We start from the raw sequence: 16,975 nt of genomic DNA on the forward strand, positions 1-16,975 counted from the left end.
CAAATGTCACATTTAATGTTTTCACCACTGTACTTCAAATCTACATTGTACAAAGTGACCAGAAAGTGTGCCACGGTAATTGACCAACCTCTGAGATTGTACCTTTCACACCAGTGTCGTCTCGGGCTCTTTTGATACTAAACACGTTTCTCATTCAAGTGAATTGAAATGCTTCAGTTGGGTTGATTCTCAGGAGCCTCATAAAAAAAAACAAAGATATTGCACCATCTTTGTTTAGTAATTCATTGTTTCTTTCACAGCAAATAATTACTTCATTGAAGTTAAAACTTCCAAACATAACTTATTAATAGTCTTCAAATTCAGCTCAGATCACTCAAGTTGAAAATACTCTGCTAAATACAGATAACTTACAATAACTTTAACAGTTAATTGTCCATAACACACACCAAGGTTTTTTCCTAGACCAATTTTAAGACAATCCTTTAGTACTCCTCGTACAGGTGAAAAACGATCTTCAATTTTCTTGTCTTTTTATTTTTAATATAAAAGTTGGAAGGGACATTCAAGTTTCAAGTCTCCACATTGAACTTAAAAAAAAAATAGTCATCATCAGCATGTGGAGGTAAACAAGCCAAGTTGTATAACTCCAGGAGGTAGAGGCCTTCAATTTGTATTCATATATACATATGCACAGAAGAATTCAGTGTTCAAACAGAAAAAAGAATTTGTCAAAAAGTAATAAGTTATTTACTACTGTGACATTTCCAGACTCCCACAGCTTTGCTAAGGACACAAACACATTTGACATAATTCCCTATGTGCCTTTTTTGTGGCTTTAAATGTATTAAAAATTTGTTTTTGTCTTTTATTTATTATTTTTCACTGTCCAGTGCAGGAAAAGTCTCACAAAATTTCACAGACCTAAAATGTGCAAGCTAATTCTCTCGCTATACAGCAATGTTGGAATTCTTTTGAAATTAGCCCAGAAATGAATTATTTACACACATGAAAGATGCATGCTTGGGGTTCTTTTATGTAAGAAAGAGCAGAAAAACTTCTAATAAAAATAGATTAAATATATATATATATATATATATATATTTATACTGGGTAAGGAAAACAAAAGTTTAGTCTCTCCTAGTCACAAACTCATTCTCTCTACCCACAACATTGGTTTTTAGACAGCACACATCACCATCACAGCTCTAATGAGAAGCTAATTATAGGGCTTGATCATTAGGTGGCATGCCCCTCCTCCCTACCCCCCTCCCCCAGGCACAGCCACTATCAGCTCACGTGGCTCCATGATTGGTCGCAGGCAAGATTTCTAGATTCTTTAGTTTTAGAAAACCCCAAATCTTTAGGAATGGCTCAAATATCAAAATGTATGACTGTCCTTTGTGTGTGTGTGCGTGCATGTGTGTGTGTTGAGTGTATGTGAACAATCTCACTTCATTAAAAAAAAAAAAACAAAAAACAAAAACCCCAAACTCCCAAATTTGGTTCAATTCTCTTTTGTTCTGAGGTGAGCCATAACAGCTGCACTAATTCATAAAACATGTGCAACTCTGGGTAAAATATTTTTTTTCTTCTAAAAGCACAACCACTTTACAAGATTAAAAGTCTAGTAACATTTCTAAATATTATTCATATCATACAAGTAGTGGTTGTTAATTTAAAACTTCATTAGTAAAATTACAGTACAAGCATGATTAACCTCCAGAATTGCAAATCCCAGACTCCAGTGGAAAGCTACATTACATCTTCAGTAGTACATTATCTTCCACTGTCACTCCCACACCAGAGGAGATGGGGGCATCTCAGACGGCTGAGCAACAGTGGAACTGGAAGAAAACAGAGATGATAAAATTAGTTGTAACACCACAGTGGGCAAAAGGGCAATCCACTATGCCTGTTTTCTTCTCTTTATTTAAAAAAGCTTGTAGAGTTCATTTCTGGATTTTTGTTTCTTTAATTTCTTTTAAAGTTGAATTTGCTCCAAATTGTTCATTTAAGTGAGGAGATATGGTACAGTAGTTAACATATGGGCTTGAAAACATGTTTACTAGTTGCATGGCACTGAGAAAGCTCCTTAATCTTTCCTCATTTGGAAAATGATCATGCTGTCTACCTCAGAGGACATTCTGATGAATAATTGAGATAATGTATCAAGTGTGTTCCATGACGTCTATAATATAAAGTAAATGGTGGCTATCATAATAATGTCTATATTCAAAGTAACCTTAAAAGATACAGAATTGTCTATTTAAAAGTAGCCTCTAGAAGTAGTGACTTTAAGTGGGGACCAGTTTTGAAGGAGCCTCATAGCACTATTTTATCGAGTATTAATGGAATAGTATGAATAATCATTTAGCATTTGTTATCCACAGAACTGTTATTAGATACTTCCCACCTCTAAGGTTGCTAATCAAATTATAATTAGGGTGGGGTAGTCATTTTGCTTCCCCAGGCCCAGGTTACCAATGATTTGCACCTAGAAGGTTGCAAAACACCTAATTGGGTCACTGACTCTTTTTTTTTTTTTAAGTACCTTTATTTATTTATTTGTTTGTTTTTATGTGGTACAGAGGATCAAACCCAGGGCCTCACGCTTGCTAGGTGGGCGCTCTATTTCTGAGCCACAACCCCAGCCAGGTCACTCTTATGGGAAAATATTAAAACAATGCAATTTTTAAAAAGCCAGAGAAATAAAAATTGCAAATTAATGTCTCTTTCTGTAGAAACAATAAATGGAAGAAATGAAAGATATCTGATTTTACAAATTTTAAACAAATATTTCTTGACTTTGATTTGACAAATTCAAACAACTTTAATATCATGTATGAAAAGACAGAAGCAGGGAGGGGGAAAAGGAAAAGGAGAAAGACAGGTGGAAAATAAAGGAGATTGTGGGGTCTCTCAGATCCAAACCCATTCTTTGTCCTGCTTTAAGTGATACTGGAGCCAGATCCTGTACTTCTTTCTCCCTCCTTTCTTAACTGGCTTAATGGTAGCCTTGGTCAACAGAGGGCGCTGGAAGGGCACTGCTGGGCTGTCACATTAGGAAGCAGCTTCCCTTCCTGCTTCTGGTGTGTGGCTGTTTTTTTATTGTTGTTGTTTTGTTTTGTTTTAAAACACAGAAGGCCTGGTTTTGGTTAATTTAAACTCTGGCAAGTTTCTCTGCAATCCAGCAGACCTCTTTGAGGGGCCAATTCTTCCCACACCTTTTGGCATATCTCTTCACCATCCTTAAGCTGTGGGTTCCTGTGGCAACTTTACCCTCTTCCAAGAGATCCTTAGGTGGAGGGGCCTCTTCTAAGTTCTTAATTTCTTCCTTCACTCTCAGTCTATACAGGAAGTAGTTGCTTTCTGTATTTGCTATTTCAGGATCCTTTAGAATCCTTCTTAGTAGTTAATCATGTTTTTCTAATTAATAAATCTTGTTATTAAAATTTCCCCATTCATATTACTGGAATGATTTCTTTCTCCTGATTGGACCCTGACTGATATGAGTTAGGGGGGAAGATCAAGAAAAGGAAAGGACAAAGAAATAGAGACTGAGCTTGCGAAGTTCCAGAGTAGGTTCATAGTTCTCTAAAAAGCTTCTTGGCTTCTCCTCTAAATAGGCCACACTAGCAGTCCACCTGTAAAGAAAAATAAATTTCCTGCTTGCAGTTATTATGAAGTGGGACCAAGATGACCATGTCTAATCTATGCTGCTGCAGGAAGACATCATACATGACCAGGCAGCATGAGAGTCATCTGGGAAAAAACTGCCAAAGCAACTGCAGTGAATTGGCACTAGGGTAAAAACAATGCTCACATTTTTAATCTTATGACTGAAGCCAAAGTTTACAACAAAAACTTTGTTGGGCCTTTTATCTATGTTATCTCAATAAAAACAGAAAGTCGCTGAATAACAAAATCACAATGGCATCCTTTTAATTCTAAAGAGAATATTAGAATTACATAGTTACCTAATAAAGCTCTTAAAAGCAGCAGACTGAGGGTTGATGCAGAGAGGCACTCTGTTTCCTTTCTGCTGTTCCAAAATGAACTGGTGAATAATTTCTGTGAAGAAAACAAACATCATGCAATCCATTGCCAGTCTGCAGGACTGGGAGCAGTGAATTCTCAGCTACCTCTAGCCAGCATCTGAATAGAATTTCCTTCTGGTTTACTTAAATCTGTCTTACACATCAGCAGAATCCAGCTGAACTCTCCTAAAACCAAAATAATAGTTGTTGCTGCACATAGCTAAAAAGCCCAGTAGTGTCTTATACAGACTGGAAACCCCAGCAGTGGGAAGAGTAAAATGGTCTAGAAGTTTGAGAGACTCCACATGGTTAATGTTACAAGTGAGCTCTTATAAATTGCTGGTAATTATTACCTTTTAGATGATCACTTAAAAACTTCACTTTGTATTTAGATACATAGTTTTGGCTGGTTATTGTGGGGCTGACCTTTTCTTCTAAAATGTCCTAGAGCAGACACTAACATCACTCAGAATTTTAAATCTCATCACCTCTACCCTGACCCCAACAGACGATCACAATGTGTAATAATTTTACAAGTAAATTATCAGAAATTCCCTTCCCTTGTTACTAATTTAGCCCCCCCACCCCGCTTTTTAAGTGGGGACCAAAGGGCCTCAGGCATGCTGGGCAAACACTCTGAGCAACACCCCTAGTCCCCTTAGTAGACTTTTATCCTCTTAAAAACTTCATATTTACATAAAAAGGCCAACACATTTCATTTGATGAAATGGCACTGAGTTTGTACAAATTAAATATATTTTGAGTCACAATCATTAAAACTTTGAAAATAAGAACAAAATCTCATTCCTTTGGCCTACCTTCCCCTGGATGTAAACACTTTTGTAACCCACATAGCTTTATTGGCATATACTCCTTGGACAAATAGCTATATGCAAGGTTATAAAATAAACATGGAGGAGCCTTGGACAGCATCCAGACCCTGGATTTCTGGTCACATTGTAAAAAATGTTACTCGTCATCTGAAGGCCAAAAAAGACACTCACCTTTGACCTGTCGAACAGAACTGAGGTTCTTCTCAAAAGTGTCATCAAATTTGGGATTGGTGACGGGCTCAAAGTCACTGGTATAAACTCTTCCAGTAGAGGTGGAAAAGCAACATTTACACATACACGTGTGATATCTTAGTCGCCCTTCATCTAGGTAGGGGTGGGCTAAGGCATCCTTAGCGGATATTCTTTTTGACTGAAATCAAATTTAGAGACCAGCACATTAACACTACAGATAAGCATGACTGTCTATATAGGATTTTTCACAAGACAGTTACTGCTTTATACAGCTTATACTTAATATTCACAACATTCTGTGCAAAGAGGGATAATTGAATTTAGAGGTTGGTAACACAGCAGAAAGAGGGAGTACATGATTTAGGACAACAAACTATTATCTACTACAATAAAACACTTAGAAGTGCTTTTCTGCTAAAATTCTGATAACTTCCTATCTTGAAATAGGTCTATACAGGGTCAAAAGTGACAAATATAATAGTATTTAAATATATACGGAATATATACTGTTTTGAAGGGGTAAGTTGACATCTTATTTAATTAATTATTTTCTTTCTTTTTTACTATTTAAACATTTTTGACATTACGGGGGGGGGGGGGGACACACGGTTTAAATCCAGGACCACTTGCATGCTGGTCAAGTGCTCTATCACTGAGCAAATCTGCAGGCCTTTTAATTTTATTTTGGGTCAGGGTTTTGCTAAATTGCCTTGGCTGAGCTTGAACCTGTGGTTTTCCTGCTTTAGCCTCCTGAGTGGCTGGGATTACAGGCCTGTGGTACAACATAAACTTACATTTTAAATAAGAGCCTATGATTTCCAATTGTGTCCATATTTGGAGAAGATGTGATCATGCTTGCAGTTTGACAAAGTTGCTGGAAACTTTTATTCTCCTTGACTGTTGAATAGATTGGACAAAAGCACATCTAAAAGCTGCTGGAGTTAGGTAGAATACAATGGTCTTAAATGCCATGTTGTGAAAGACAACTCAGGCTCACTAGTAGAGAAGTGGCCTATCCTGTGGGTTTCTGGCACTTTTGATCAGATCAGAATACTTAATATGCTAGTTTCAGGCTTGCTAACCCATAAACTTTTTTATTTCTTTCTTTCTTTTTTTTGAAACAGGGTTTCACTTTGTTGCCCAGGCTGGGCTCCAACTTGCAAGCCTCCTGCCTTAGCCTCCTGCCTTAGCCTCCTGAATAGCTAGGATTGTAGGCGTGTGCCACTGTGCCCAACTAACCCATAAACTTTTAAATTCATTACTCCTTTAAAAAATTAAACAAAATAATCATCCCTCCTCAGTGCTCAGTGGACATTTAAATATTACTGGGAGAAAAATGAATTTTATAGGATTTAAGGATGGAGTCCATGGCACAGAGCAAACAAAAACTGACACTTGGCCCTGCTTTCAGTATGATCTAGCACTTCATGTAACACAATTTTAAAAAGAAAACAATTCTACATTCAAATAAGTAAAACATAACTGGAACATTCTGATTGGTTCTAGTCCCCCAAACAATAAAATGTGAGACATTTCTCATAAATCTGGATTTCCCCAAAACACTTTTTATCTTTGATTTTTTGCTATGCTGATATGCTAAAAGGCATGTCATGACCTTTCAAGATAAGCTAAATACAAAACAAATTTACTGTTTATTTAACATGAAGAGAAAAACACAAACTTGATAACCTTGTTTTTTGCTTTTGTTGTTGTTGCTTTCCTTTCAATACCTGTGTATTCGGTGAGCCAGTTTTTCTGAAATCTGACCGCCTGGCATTCTTAGCAAGTAAGCCTTTTCTTTTTCTAAAAACATGAGTCTTCCTTTGGCAGCTGTTCCTGGAGCTAAAGATCCACTGGAAGAGGTCTAGTGTTTTACCCCAAAGGAGAAACAAGCTGGCGGACAGACACTATACCCACTGTGTTGGTCCTGAGCCCCTCTGGCCCTTGCTCCCCTTTTCTTGATGCCTCTGATCAGTCTCATGTAAGGCACTGAGGTCTCTGCTTTGGCACACTAACTCTGGCTGTTGGCCAAGTCTGCTTGTGACTGAGCAAGCCACCTGTCCACACTGGGGCAGCAGTGATTAAATCTGGGCTTTAATTTTATCATCTGACCATTAAGTCATTCCTGTCAGGTGGCAGATGGCAGACACTGGGTCTGTCAGCTGGTATCAGCAGCTGGAATCTAGTTCCAATGTTAGTCTTTTTTGTCTGCAGATTCTGTTATTTCCTGAAATCTGAGAATGCAGGGTCAAAAAGATTTTGGTTTCCCAGACCACTGACAGCATACTCTGTTGTTTTTTGTATGCACCTATAGAGGTTCTCTTTTACCTGAGAGAAATGTTTGGACAAAAGTAAATCAAATCCTTGACATGCAATGATCATCTTCCAAGTTTCTAAACTAATATCTTTTTAGGATTTCTCAATTTAAGCCAAAGGAAAAGAGACCTTCATTTATGGACACCAAAGAGAAACTGCTTTTCTTCAATAGTGGTCCTCTTTTGAAGGACCTAATGGTACTTAATTACATATTTTATATCTCAATTGCATATTGTGAGTGTCTTGTTTCTTTAACTGATCAACATTTGTAATAGACATGGACACCTGTTTCAATAATAGGTTTTATTGCCTTATCAACTTTTGAGTAAAAGTTGATACAATATCCATGTTACAAATAAAAAATATTTCTAAGTAAACAAACTGATATACTTTGTTTACTTCTGTAAGGAAGTATACACTCTAAGATCTCTTAAAATCATATGGTGTAGGGCTGGGGATGTGGCTCAAGCGGTAGCGCATGCGTGCGGCCCGGGTTCGATCCTCAGCACCACATACAAAGTTGTTGTGTCTGCCGAAAACTAAAAAATAAACATTAAAAATTCTCTCTCTCTCTCTCTCTTTAAAAGAAAAAAAAAAAGAAAGTCCTTCAGTAAGTTCCTGTTGCCATTCTTTCCTTAAAAAAAAAAAATCATATGGTGTAAACTCCTATTCCAGTATTAATTTAAAGCTGAATTTGCTCTCTTGGGTAGGAGGGGGAAACAAGCCATCTCTTGCCAGATAAATCTCTATAACTATAACCACACAAAAAGTTTTATTTAATTAGGTGTGATAATCCCATTATTAAGGAATAAGGGCTATATTTCATATGTAGAACTTATGTCTAAAAGGCCTCCTAGGAAACAGTGCTTGGTCCTTGCCCTACAGCTTAGGAAGTTCCAGCCTCATATGTAAAGATTGTCTTTCAAACAGGTCAGAAGGATTAACAAACATGGGATCTTAGAGAAAATGGATACCTTACAGATACAAGCACTGCAGGCAAACCTGGCAGAGGTGAATTAATCTAAATAGAACAAAAACAAAAACAAAACCCCCCAAAACAAAATAGAATAAAATATTTCTAATACAGGAAAGTAAAATTTAACCCTAGGGCCCTGGCTAAACTTGCAAAATAAAACAAAATGTCAAACTTAATGATATCACAGGTGCAGTGGTACACACCTGTAATCCCACCCACTGGGAAGGTTTAGGCAGGAGAATTGCAAGTTTGAGGCCAGCCTCAGCAATTTAGGAAGCCCCTCAGCAACTCAGAGCCTGTCTCAAAGTTTAAAAAAGGACTGAGAATGTGGCTCCTTAGTTCAATCTCCAGTTTCTCAAAACAACCGAACTAACTAATGAACAATACTGAATTACTAGCTCATTATGCAAGTTATGACTGCAACTGTCCTTAATGGTGAGAACTTGACCTAAGGGAGTCCATGAAAGCAAGAATTGACACTTTATCTTATTTCCAATATCACTATGTACTTCATATACCACAGTAAAAAACAAAACAAAATAAACAAATAAATACTTAGAAAGCCACTCTAACAAAAAAGTCCATTTTGTTCCCTGAGATGTCACAAAAATAACTTGGTTCACCCTGATTGGTTCTGGCTCCATGAATAAGAAAACTTTTAACTATTTCTCATAAATCTGAATCTCAAACAGCACATTTTTTTTATCCCTAGTCTTTGCCAATTCTGAAGATAGTTATGACCTTTGTGGATTTCATAATCATGTGAGAAAGCTGTTTTTTCCTCATCTCATACCAATGTAATGTCAGTAACTGGTAATTTTGTGATTTTTTTTTGTATCAGGGGTTGGCGCCAGGGGTGCTTAACCACGAAGTTACATCCCCAGCCCTTTTTATTTTTTTATTTTGAGACAGGGTCTTGCTAAGCTGCTGAGGCTGGCTGTGAATCTGCAACCCTCCTGCCTCAGCTTCCAGAGATTCTGGGATTATAGGTATATACCATCAGCTTGTGATATTTTTTATCCTTTAAATACCTTTTGTGTTTTGTACTTGGTGATCTCTTTGTATTCCCTATCAAGTAAAAAATTTTAAAATTCTTCCATTTTTCAGTCTTCTTTGACAAAAATTATTGGTACAGATATGAAAATTCTTTGGATGAATGAATAAATGAAGAGCGAAACTTATGGCAGACTTTGCTTTGTAGTATGTCCCAAAAGAGTCAACTCCAGAAAGGGCATTTGAAAATGTTACCATCTCAACAACCCAAAGAATAAAAATGTCCTTATGCAATACAAAGAACAGATTTTTTTCAAATAATCTTAAACATTTTTTCTCCTGATTTGTCTTCATGTCAAGTTCTTTATACAAATATCAAGATAAATAAAAAGTGTACAGTTTATTGTTCTTTTCTATGGGCATTTTACCACTGAACTACATACCCAGCCCTTTTTATTTATTTATTTTTATTTGGAGACAGGGTCTCATTCAGTTGCTTTTAGGGCCTCACTAAATTGCTGAAGCTGGCCTTGAACTTGGAATCCTCCTGCCTCAGTCTCCTGAGCTTCTGGGATTTACAAGTATGTGCTACTGCACCGGGGGCAAGTGGCAGTATATTATCTTTCTTCACTAGTGTCTTAAACATTAATAATCAAACTGTGTGATGAGTCAGCATAATAAACATAAAACTGGGGATTGAGGTTTATCATTTGACCAGTCATTATTTACATTGCCAATCTATTTAAAACCAGGATGTTTCTCTTAGAACATATGTATTTTTAATTCATTTAAAATATATAAAAACAAACACTACTTACTGGATCAAAGACCAACATCCTGCAAAGGAGATGAACAGCTTCATGTGTAGCCTGACTAGACAGGGTATAGAGTACAGGAAGAGATGGCTGTGAAAGAATAAAAAAAATCAAATATTTAAGTGAGTCTTTATGTATATAGATATGGATTACGGCCAATTTATAACAAGGTAAGAAGTCAGCTCAAAGGATGATGTGTACAGTAAGTGTAAACTCAAAGGGAACAGGATTTCTCTTCATTAACCAGTCTTCAAAGGCAACAATTGTCACCGACTTCACAGTAGCATATTTTATACTGTATGATGACTCACTCTAGTGTCAGAGCATAAAAGAGCCTCTGAAAAATGAAACTGATGCTTTAAATATGGTGGCTCCTTAGTCTGGCATATTAAATGCTTTAGCAAGAAGGAAATGCCAAACATGCCAAGGAGTAGGAGAAAAAAGACAAAACTTTGGCCACATGCAAAATGAAGCATGTAAACTATGCAACAGAAGCATGGGAACTATGTCTTATGGCAATATTACCAAAAAGGTATTAAAATACTAGTTCTAAAGAAGCTATATAGGATACTTAAGAATTTACAAAATCTAAGAAAGGATGCCACTGCTTCTGCCTGTTCTGTCTGAATCACCTTTAGCACTGATTTCTTAATTGTCTCAGAAGTGGCAGGCACATCCACATGGCAATAAGTGAACCCCTTACACTGAGGCAAGGAGATGGCTTCGATGAGAAGTCACAGAGCTAATGAAACTTCTATGTCATTGCTAGGTGTGTCTGGGGACAGAACAGATGAATGGCATCATTGCCCTGTCTCTAAATAAGTAAATTCTTAAAGTAAGAAAGAAAGAATCAAGGAAGGCAACAAAAATTCTAAATTCATGACCTGATTATTACTGGCACGACTGTCAAACTACTTTTTTTTTTTTTTTTAAAGAAACTGACTTCTTAGTAGGGTAATTTTTTTTTTTTTCTAATGATATTAGAACTACCTCCTACTTTCTGTAGCTAGTCTGGTAGGCCAAAGTCTATGAAAAATCCGCTCAGATGACAACAAAGTCAAAGCTTTGGTTAAAGAAACTAACCTGTTGGGCTAGGGATGTAGCTCAATGGTAGAGCACTTGCCTCACATGCACGCAGGCCCTAAGTTCAATGCCCAGCACCACAAAACAAAACCAAAAAAATAATTATCTTTGGTGGTATTGAGCTTCACTCTGCTTTGGAAAGTGAAGCAGCTTAGAGCCACAAACTTTATTTTATCTGAACCTAATTTATTCCTATTAGTTCTGAATACTTCTTATATTCTCTGTTTCTTCAAGGATTCCTCATAAAACTTAAAACTTCTGGGAAATAATCTCAGGCTAGAGCAGCTCTTCACAGTTTTCTGGAGCTTAATGTATGTGGACCTGGTGGTATCCCCTTCATTTGGCCTGATCTCTTCTGCTTATTATACTTTTTTGAGTCAAATTATTTACAATTTGTTACTACATTAATGTAGTCTATCAATGGGAGAGAAGAACCTCAAGGGGGGAAAGGGGGAAAAAGTAGGAGAGGAAAGAGAAAGACAAAACAACAGACTCTGGTTTCTATTTGGGAGCATGTGACCTCTAGAACAATACTAATTCCAGGCAAACTGGAAATAACTTTTACTCCCAAACTCTTGTGTATCTGTGGTGATCTTGTCATGTATTTTCTGGGTAGTTTTTTTTTTTTTTAAAGAGAGAGTGAGAGAGAGGGGGACAGAGAGAGAGAGAGAGAATTTTAATATTTATTTATTTTTTCTTAGTTCTCGGCGGATACAACATCTTTGTTTGTATGTGGTGCTGAGGATCGAACCCGGCCGCTCGCCTGCGCTACCGCTTGAGCCACATCCCCAGCCCTTTTCTGGGTAGTTAATAGATAAAAATTCAGAATATCACAAAAAGCAAAAAGTCACTACCATCTGATCATCTGAAGGTTAGAAAGAGCAACATTAACAGCAATATAAGCAGGTTTCACATTGGTCAAGCTCTCCACAACACCAGAAACGGAATACTGGAAGGTCTCCTTGTATCTCAACCACAGCCTCAGAATCCTGCTATGACAACTACTAATATCAAGTATTTTACATATCTGCTTCCTTCCAACAAAAGTCACATAGGAAAAATCCAACAACAATGAGAAAATTCGGTGTAGTGGCACACATTTGTAATTCTAGTGATTCAGGAGGCTGAGGCAGAAAGACCAAGTTAGAAGCCAACCTCAGCAAATTAGTGAGGCCCTAAGCAATTCAGCAAGACCCTGCCTCAAAATAACAAATAAAAAAGGGCTGAGGACATGGCTCAGTGGTTAAGCACTCCTGGGTTCAATCCACATTAAAAAAAAAAAAAAAACGTTGGCAGAAGGTAATGATTCTCTATACAGAAGTTTTCTTTAGGATTAAAGAGTAGATAAGATTAGATGGGTGTTCTAGTCCTGTCTTGTCACTAACTAAATAAATCTCAGTATCTTTAAGTATAAAGTGAGATGGCTGGACTAGATAAACTCTGAAGTTTACTTTCATTCTAAAATTGTTTCAAACTTGCTGAGGATGTATATCAGTGCTAGAAAACTTGCCTAGCATGTCCAAGGCCCTGGGTTCAATCCCTTGCAATACTGAGGTGGGGGAGTCTAAAATTGTATCAGACTTAATGGGATTACTACAGGTAGAAAGCATTATATGCACAGAACATTCAAGTGTTTGTAAACCAACTTACTATTCCTTGGTACATTTATTTTATGTATGTATGTATGTATGTATTTATGTGGTGCTGAGGATCAAACTCAGTGCCTCACATGTGTGAGGCAGGTGCTCTACCACTGAGCTATACTCCTAGCCCTCCTTGGCACATTTACATGTTTGCAGATGGAGAAGCATTTCTCATTTAAAACATGTATGTCCCTAATTATTTATACTTGTCAAAATAAGGGAGGGAAGTGATGAAGAATTTTTAACTTACAACTTAATTTGTTTTCTTCATGAATTTTTTATTATGTAAAATAATGTAATTTGATATTCTTGAAAGATTTTGTTTTGACTGTGAAGAGCTGTCCTTTTTTGCACTGGCTTGTGCAGGTTGGCAGCCAAATTCCAGATAATTCTTAAAGACAGCGAGAGCAAAATTTCCCACCGTAAGTAATCCTTTCGTTTCCACACTCCTGTGTCATCATTAGACCTGGGTAAGTTATTAGAGCCTTGGATTTCTCATCTATTAAACTGTACCAATACAAGTATCCTTATCTACCAACAACACTGCTCATCATTTAACATCCACTAAATACCAGGCCCTGGTTTGGTGTGGAAGCAACAGAGATGAATAAGATCTCTCTGGTAAGCAGGGAAGACAGAAAAATAGGTAGTTCTAGACACTACTAATGGGGAATAGAGAATGAATTAGAAGGCAAAATTTATGAGACTTGAGGAAGACTGGATATAGGACAGAGTGGATGTTAAGGCTACCTAAAATGTCAATGGCAATACAATCTTTCTTATAGAAGGGTACCCCAACCAATACATTAAAAATAAGACTAAGTGTTATTTCAGCCTAGGACAGCTATGTTGCAATGGCAATTCTTCTTCAGAAAAATAACTATGAATAATTTAGTTTCCAGCACTGACTCTACAGGAAAGATGAGTACAAGAGGTGCTGTACTTCTAATTCTATTTTCTTCCCTCCAATTCACCGTCCATTATGGTCAAAACCAGTTAGGTCCAGCAATAGATTAAGTTTGTATTTTCTCTTAAGTATAAAAAAATCACTTTGAATAAGAGAAATAAATTGAATGCTTAGAAATAAGACCTAAATAACTAATTTCAAAATAAGTTTTTGCCAATTCTCCCAACATTCACACATGTAAATTCCCCCCCCCCTTTAAAAAATACCAGTCCATTTTCTGTTTGTTCTGTTAAGTTTATAAGTCACTCAGTAATGAAGGAATATGTGGGTGCCAGTGCTGAGTCATGAGGACAGGAAGGGTCATGAAGAGTGCTCTATTAATGACTATGATTAACTGTTGGTGAAATGAAGCAAGAATGAGTTTTTAGACTACGGTGAGAGGCCCTAAATGTTATGACACAGTCATCATAAGTTAAATGCAGAGTGCTGGTCGCTGTAGTGAAATCAGCCAGGCTGTGCAAGTGTCCTAAGCAGATGTTCCTATTAGTTTTTATCTAACTACACAAAAGTTTTAGACTTTAGCTGGCAGCAAATAAGTTGTGGTGATTGGTCAGTAGTATTTCTTGAGTACACACAATTCATGGTGTACTACAGAAAGTAGGAGGATACAAAAGAATACTCACCTAGAAAATAAGTTTGAATCAATTGAACTCTCTAACATACTGTGAGTCTATTAAATGTAAAATATGATACCTGTCAGGAGACAGGACTATTTTCACTAAGCTAAGCTTCTCTTCCTCTAACATTTGAGTTGTAAAAAAGAGACAATAAATTAAAAATACCATACAGTGTTTCTGTCTGCCAAGAATTCCCTGACCTTTGGTGACCCATCCCCATTTTACCCTCAAACTAAGTGGTTTGGCTGGGCTTGATTTCAATCTCCCAATTCTAAGGATGGGCACCTGAGTTAGACCTGGCCAATCAAATTACATTATTTCCCAAGCGATGTTGAGAGCCACAGCCAAAGGGGCCCCAGCAAACTTCCAGCTGCTGGCTGATGATTGGTTCATAGCGGCCCCAGCAACATCTAGCTGATTGGCTCCCCTGTGGTGATGTTCATTGGGCTGTTTCCCTGCCCTTCAGGCTGCCAGCTGATGATTGGCTCACAGCGGCCCCAGCAACATCTAGCTGATTGGCTCCTCCACGGAGCTGCTCATTGGGGGACTTCTTTGGCTCCGCCCACACAACCCAGCCAATCTGCCTCAAGATCAGGAGGATTGTGGGAGGTGGAGAGGTTTGTGTGGGGGTGAGAGGGTTGTGGGAAGCCGGTGGTGGCAGTTGGGCTCTGAGGGTTTTTTCCTGAGGAGCTGTTTTGTTTGGTGTTTTTAGTTCTAAAAATAAAGTTTGTTTCTTTTGACAAGTGGCTCCTGAATTGTGCCCAGCCAGACTGCTGCAGAGCACCAAGACTGGCTCCAGGATGGGAATGTGGTCTAAAACTCACTAGGGCCAGATAATGGAATGGCTAGTCTAACACAGACCCTCAAACCTCCTTTCCCTTATCTGACTTCATTATTTAGAAAAGCTAAATACTCATATTTGCAACTATGAGGCCACTGATGACATAGTCTAGATGCCGACATGTGAGCAGAAGCATGCTAGGCAGGCTTCTGAGAAAGGAACAGAAGTGGTCATTGCCTTCATTTTCTTGTTTTGAGTATGAAGTCAACATTCTAAAGATGGAAGAGCAGAAAGTAAGAAAAAAACAGACCTAGAGTTGCTACATCAGCTTCAAAATATGAGGGAAAGATGACTAATTTATTTAAATCACTATAAGCAATACTTTCTATTATCTCTAATCAAACACATTCCTAATTGGATCAGAAACCTTCTAAATATTTCTTCTGGAGCTATTTGGAAAGCTCTTTCCAGAAGGATTGCTATGGTAGTAAAATACAGGCCTGGACTGCTGGGTTCCATATTTGCAAAAGATGTCTGAAAATGATGTCAAAACATGGGAAAACAGCAGAAAAGGAGAGTCAGATTCCTGACACAGAATATTATCTGACAACCCAAATTCTAAGTCAGTTGATTTTTTCAGTTTAATGAGGCTGTAAGTCCACTTTTTTGCTTAAGTCAATTTGAACTGGAGAGAGTCCTGACTAATACAAAACACAGAAGTATGTGTATTAACTAGCCAACACAAGTAAATTAATTTGAGGCAGTAATCTGTGACTTTAGGACAACTAGGCATAGTAATGCATGCCTGTAATCCCAACGACTCAGGAGCTTGAGGCAGGAGGATCAAGAGTTTGAGGCTAGCCTGGGCAATTTAACCCTATTTCAAAATAAAAAATAAAATAGGTTGGGAATGTAGCTCAGTGGTAGGGAGCTTTTGGGTTTAATCTCTAGTCCAAAAGAAAGAAAGAAAAAGTATTCAACCAAGTTCTCCTTGTGTTTGTGTGTATATATAGACATAGATATATAAAGATAAATATCTAGGTATACACACACACACCCCCCACACACATATTGTATTTTTTTAAAAAGTCCCAACAAATAGTAGCATACGTTTATTTGTACAAATATGTCTAAATAAGATAAACAGAAAAAAATGTGCCTGGAGGGGCTGGGGTTGTGGCTCAGTGGCAGGCGCTTGCCTGGCACGTGTGAGGCACTGGGTTCAATCTCCAGCACCACATAAAATAAAAAGATATTGTGTTCATTTATAACTAAAAATATATTTTAAAAAAAGAAAAAGAAAATTGATTTTTAAAAAACAAATGAACCTGGAAAGATATTCTCAAACTAATCCAGAGAAGACTGGGATTAAGGGTGGTACTTGAGGATGACTTTAACTCTCTACAATTTTTATTTTATAGGTACTTACATCTTACCTGCTCATATGTATAAAATATGTGAATACATAATACACACACACACACACACACACAAATAGAAGTTTAAAATTATGCTGTGAAGGTGTTGATTGGTGCCAGGCAATATATACTAACTTAGAAACAGGTTTTTAAACTAGAAAAACCTGTTTTTGAGATCTGGTTTATAATGTTAAGCATGTTATTATTTAACTTCTGTAATGCCTCATCTTCCATGGGTAAAAAGGAATATATAAGAAGTACTTAGGACATTTCTTAGTACATAGCAAACTTCTAATTACTGTTAAAAATTATTACTAACAAAAAATGGTTATTTGCATCTAAC

At 37.3% G+C, this 16,975-nt stretch overlaps 1 protein-coding gene across 1 annotated transcript in view; it reads right to left on the reverse strand.

Annotated features, from left to right (window-relative positions):
- NLK (nemo like kinase) overlaps nucleotides 1–16,975 on the reverse strand; it is a 144,453-nt gene continuing 127,478 nt past the window's right edge. The window contains exons 8-11 of the mRNA XM_081269993.1: nucleotides 10,127–10,213; nucleotides 5,003–5,201; nucleotides 3,939–4,032; nucleotides 1–1,805 (exon numbers count right to left, since the gene is read on the reverse strand). Of these exons, the coding sequence (XP_081126119.1) occupies nucleotides 1,751–1,805; nucleotides 3,939–4,032; nucleotides 5,003–5,201; nucleotides 10,127–10,213 (435 nt within the window). The 3' untranslated portion in view covers nucleotides 1–1,750. The remainder of the gene's footprint in view (nucleotides 1,806–3,938; nucleotides 4,033–5,002; nucleotides 5,202–10,126; nucleotides 10,214–16,975) is intronic.

The sequence above is a fragment of the Spermophilus citellus genome (assembly GCF_964194105.1).
Source record: "Spermophilus citellus genome assembly, chromosome: 17".
In the NCBI taxonomy this organism is placed as follows: Eukaryota; Metazoa; Chordata; class Mammalia; order Rodentia; family Sciuridae; genus Spermophilus; species Spermophilus citellus.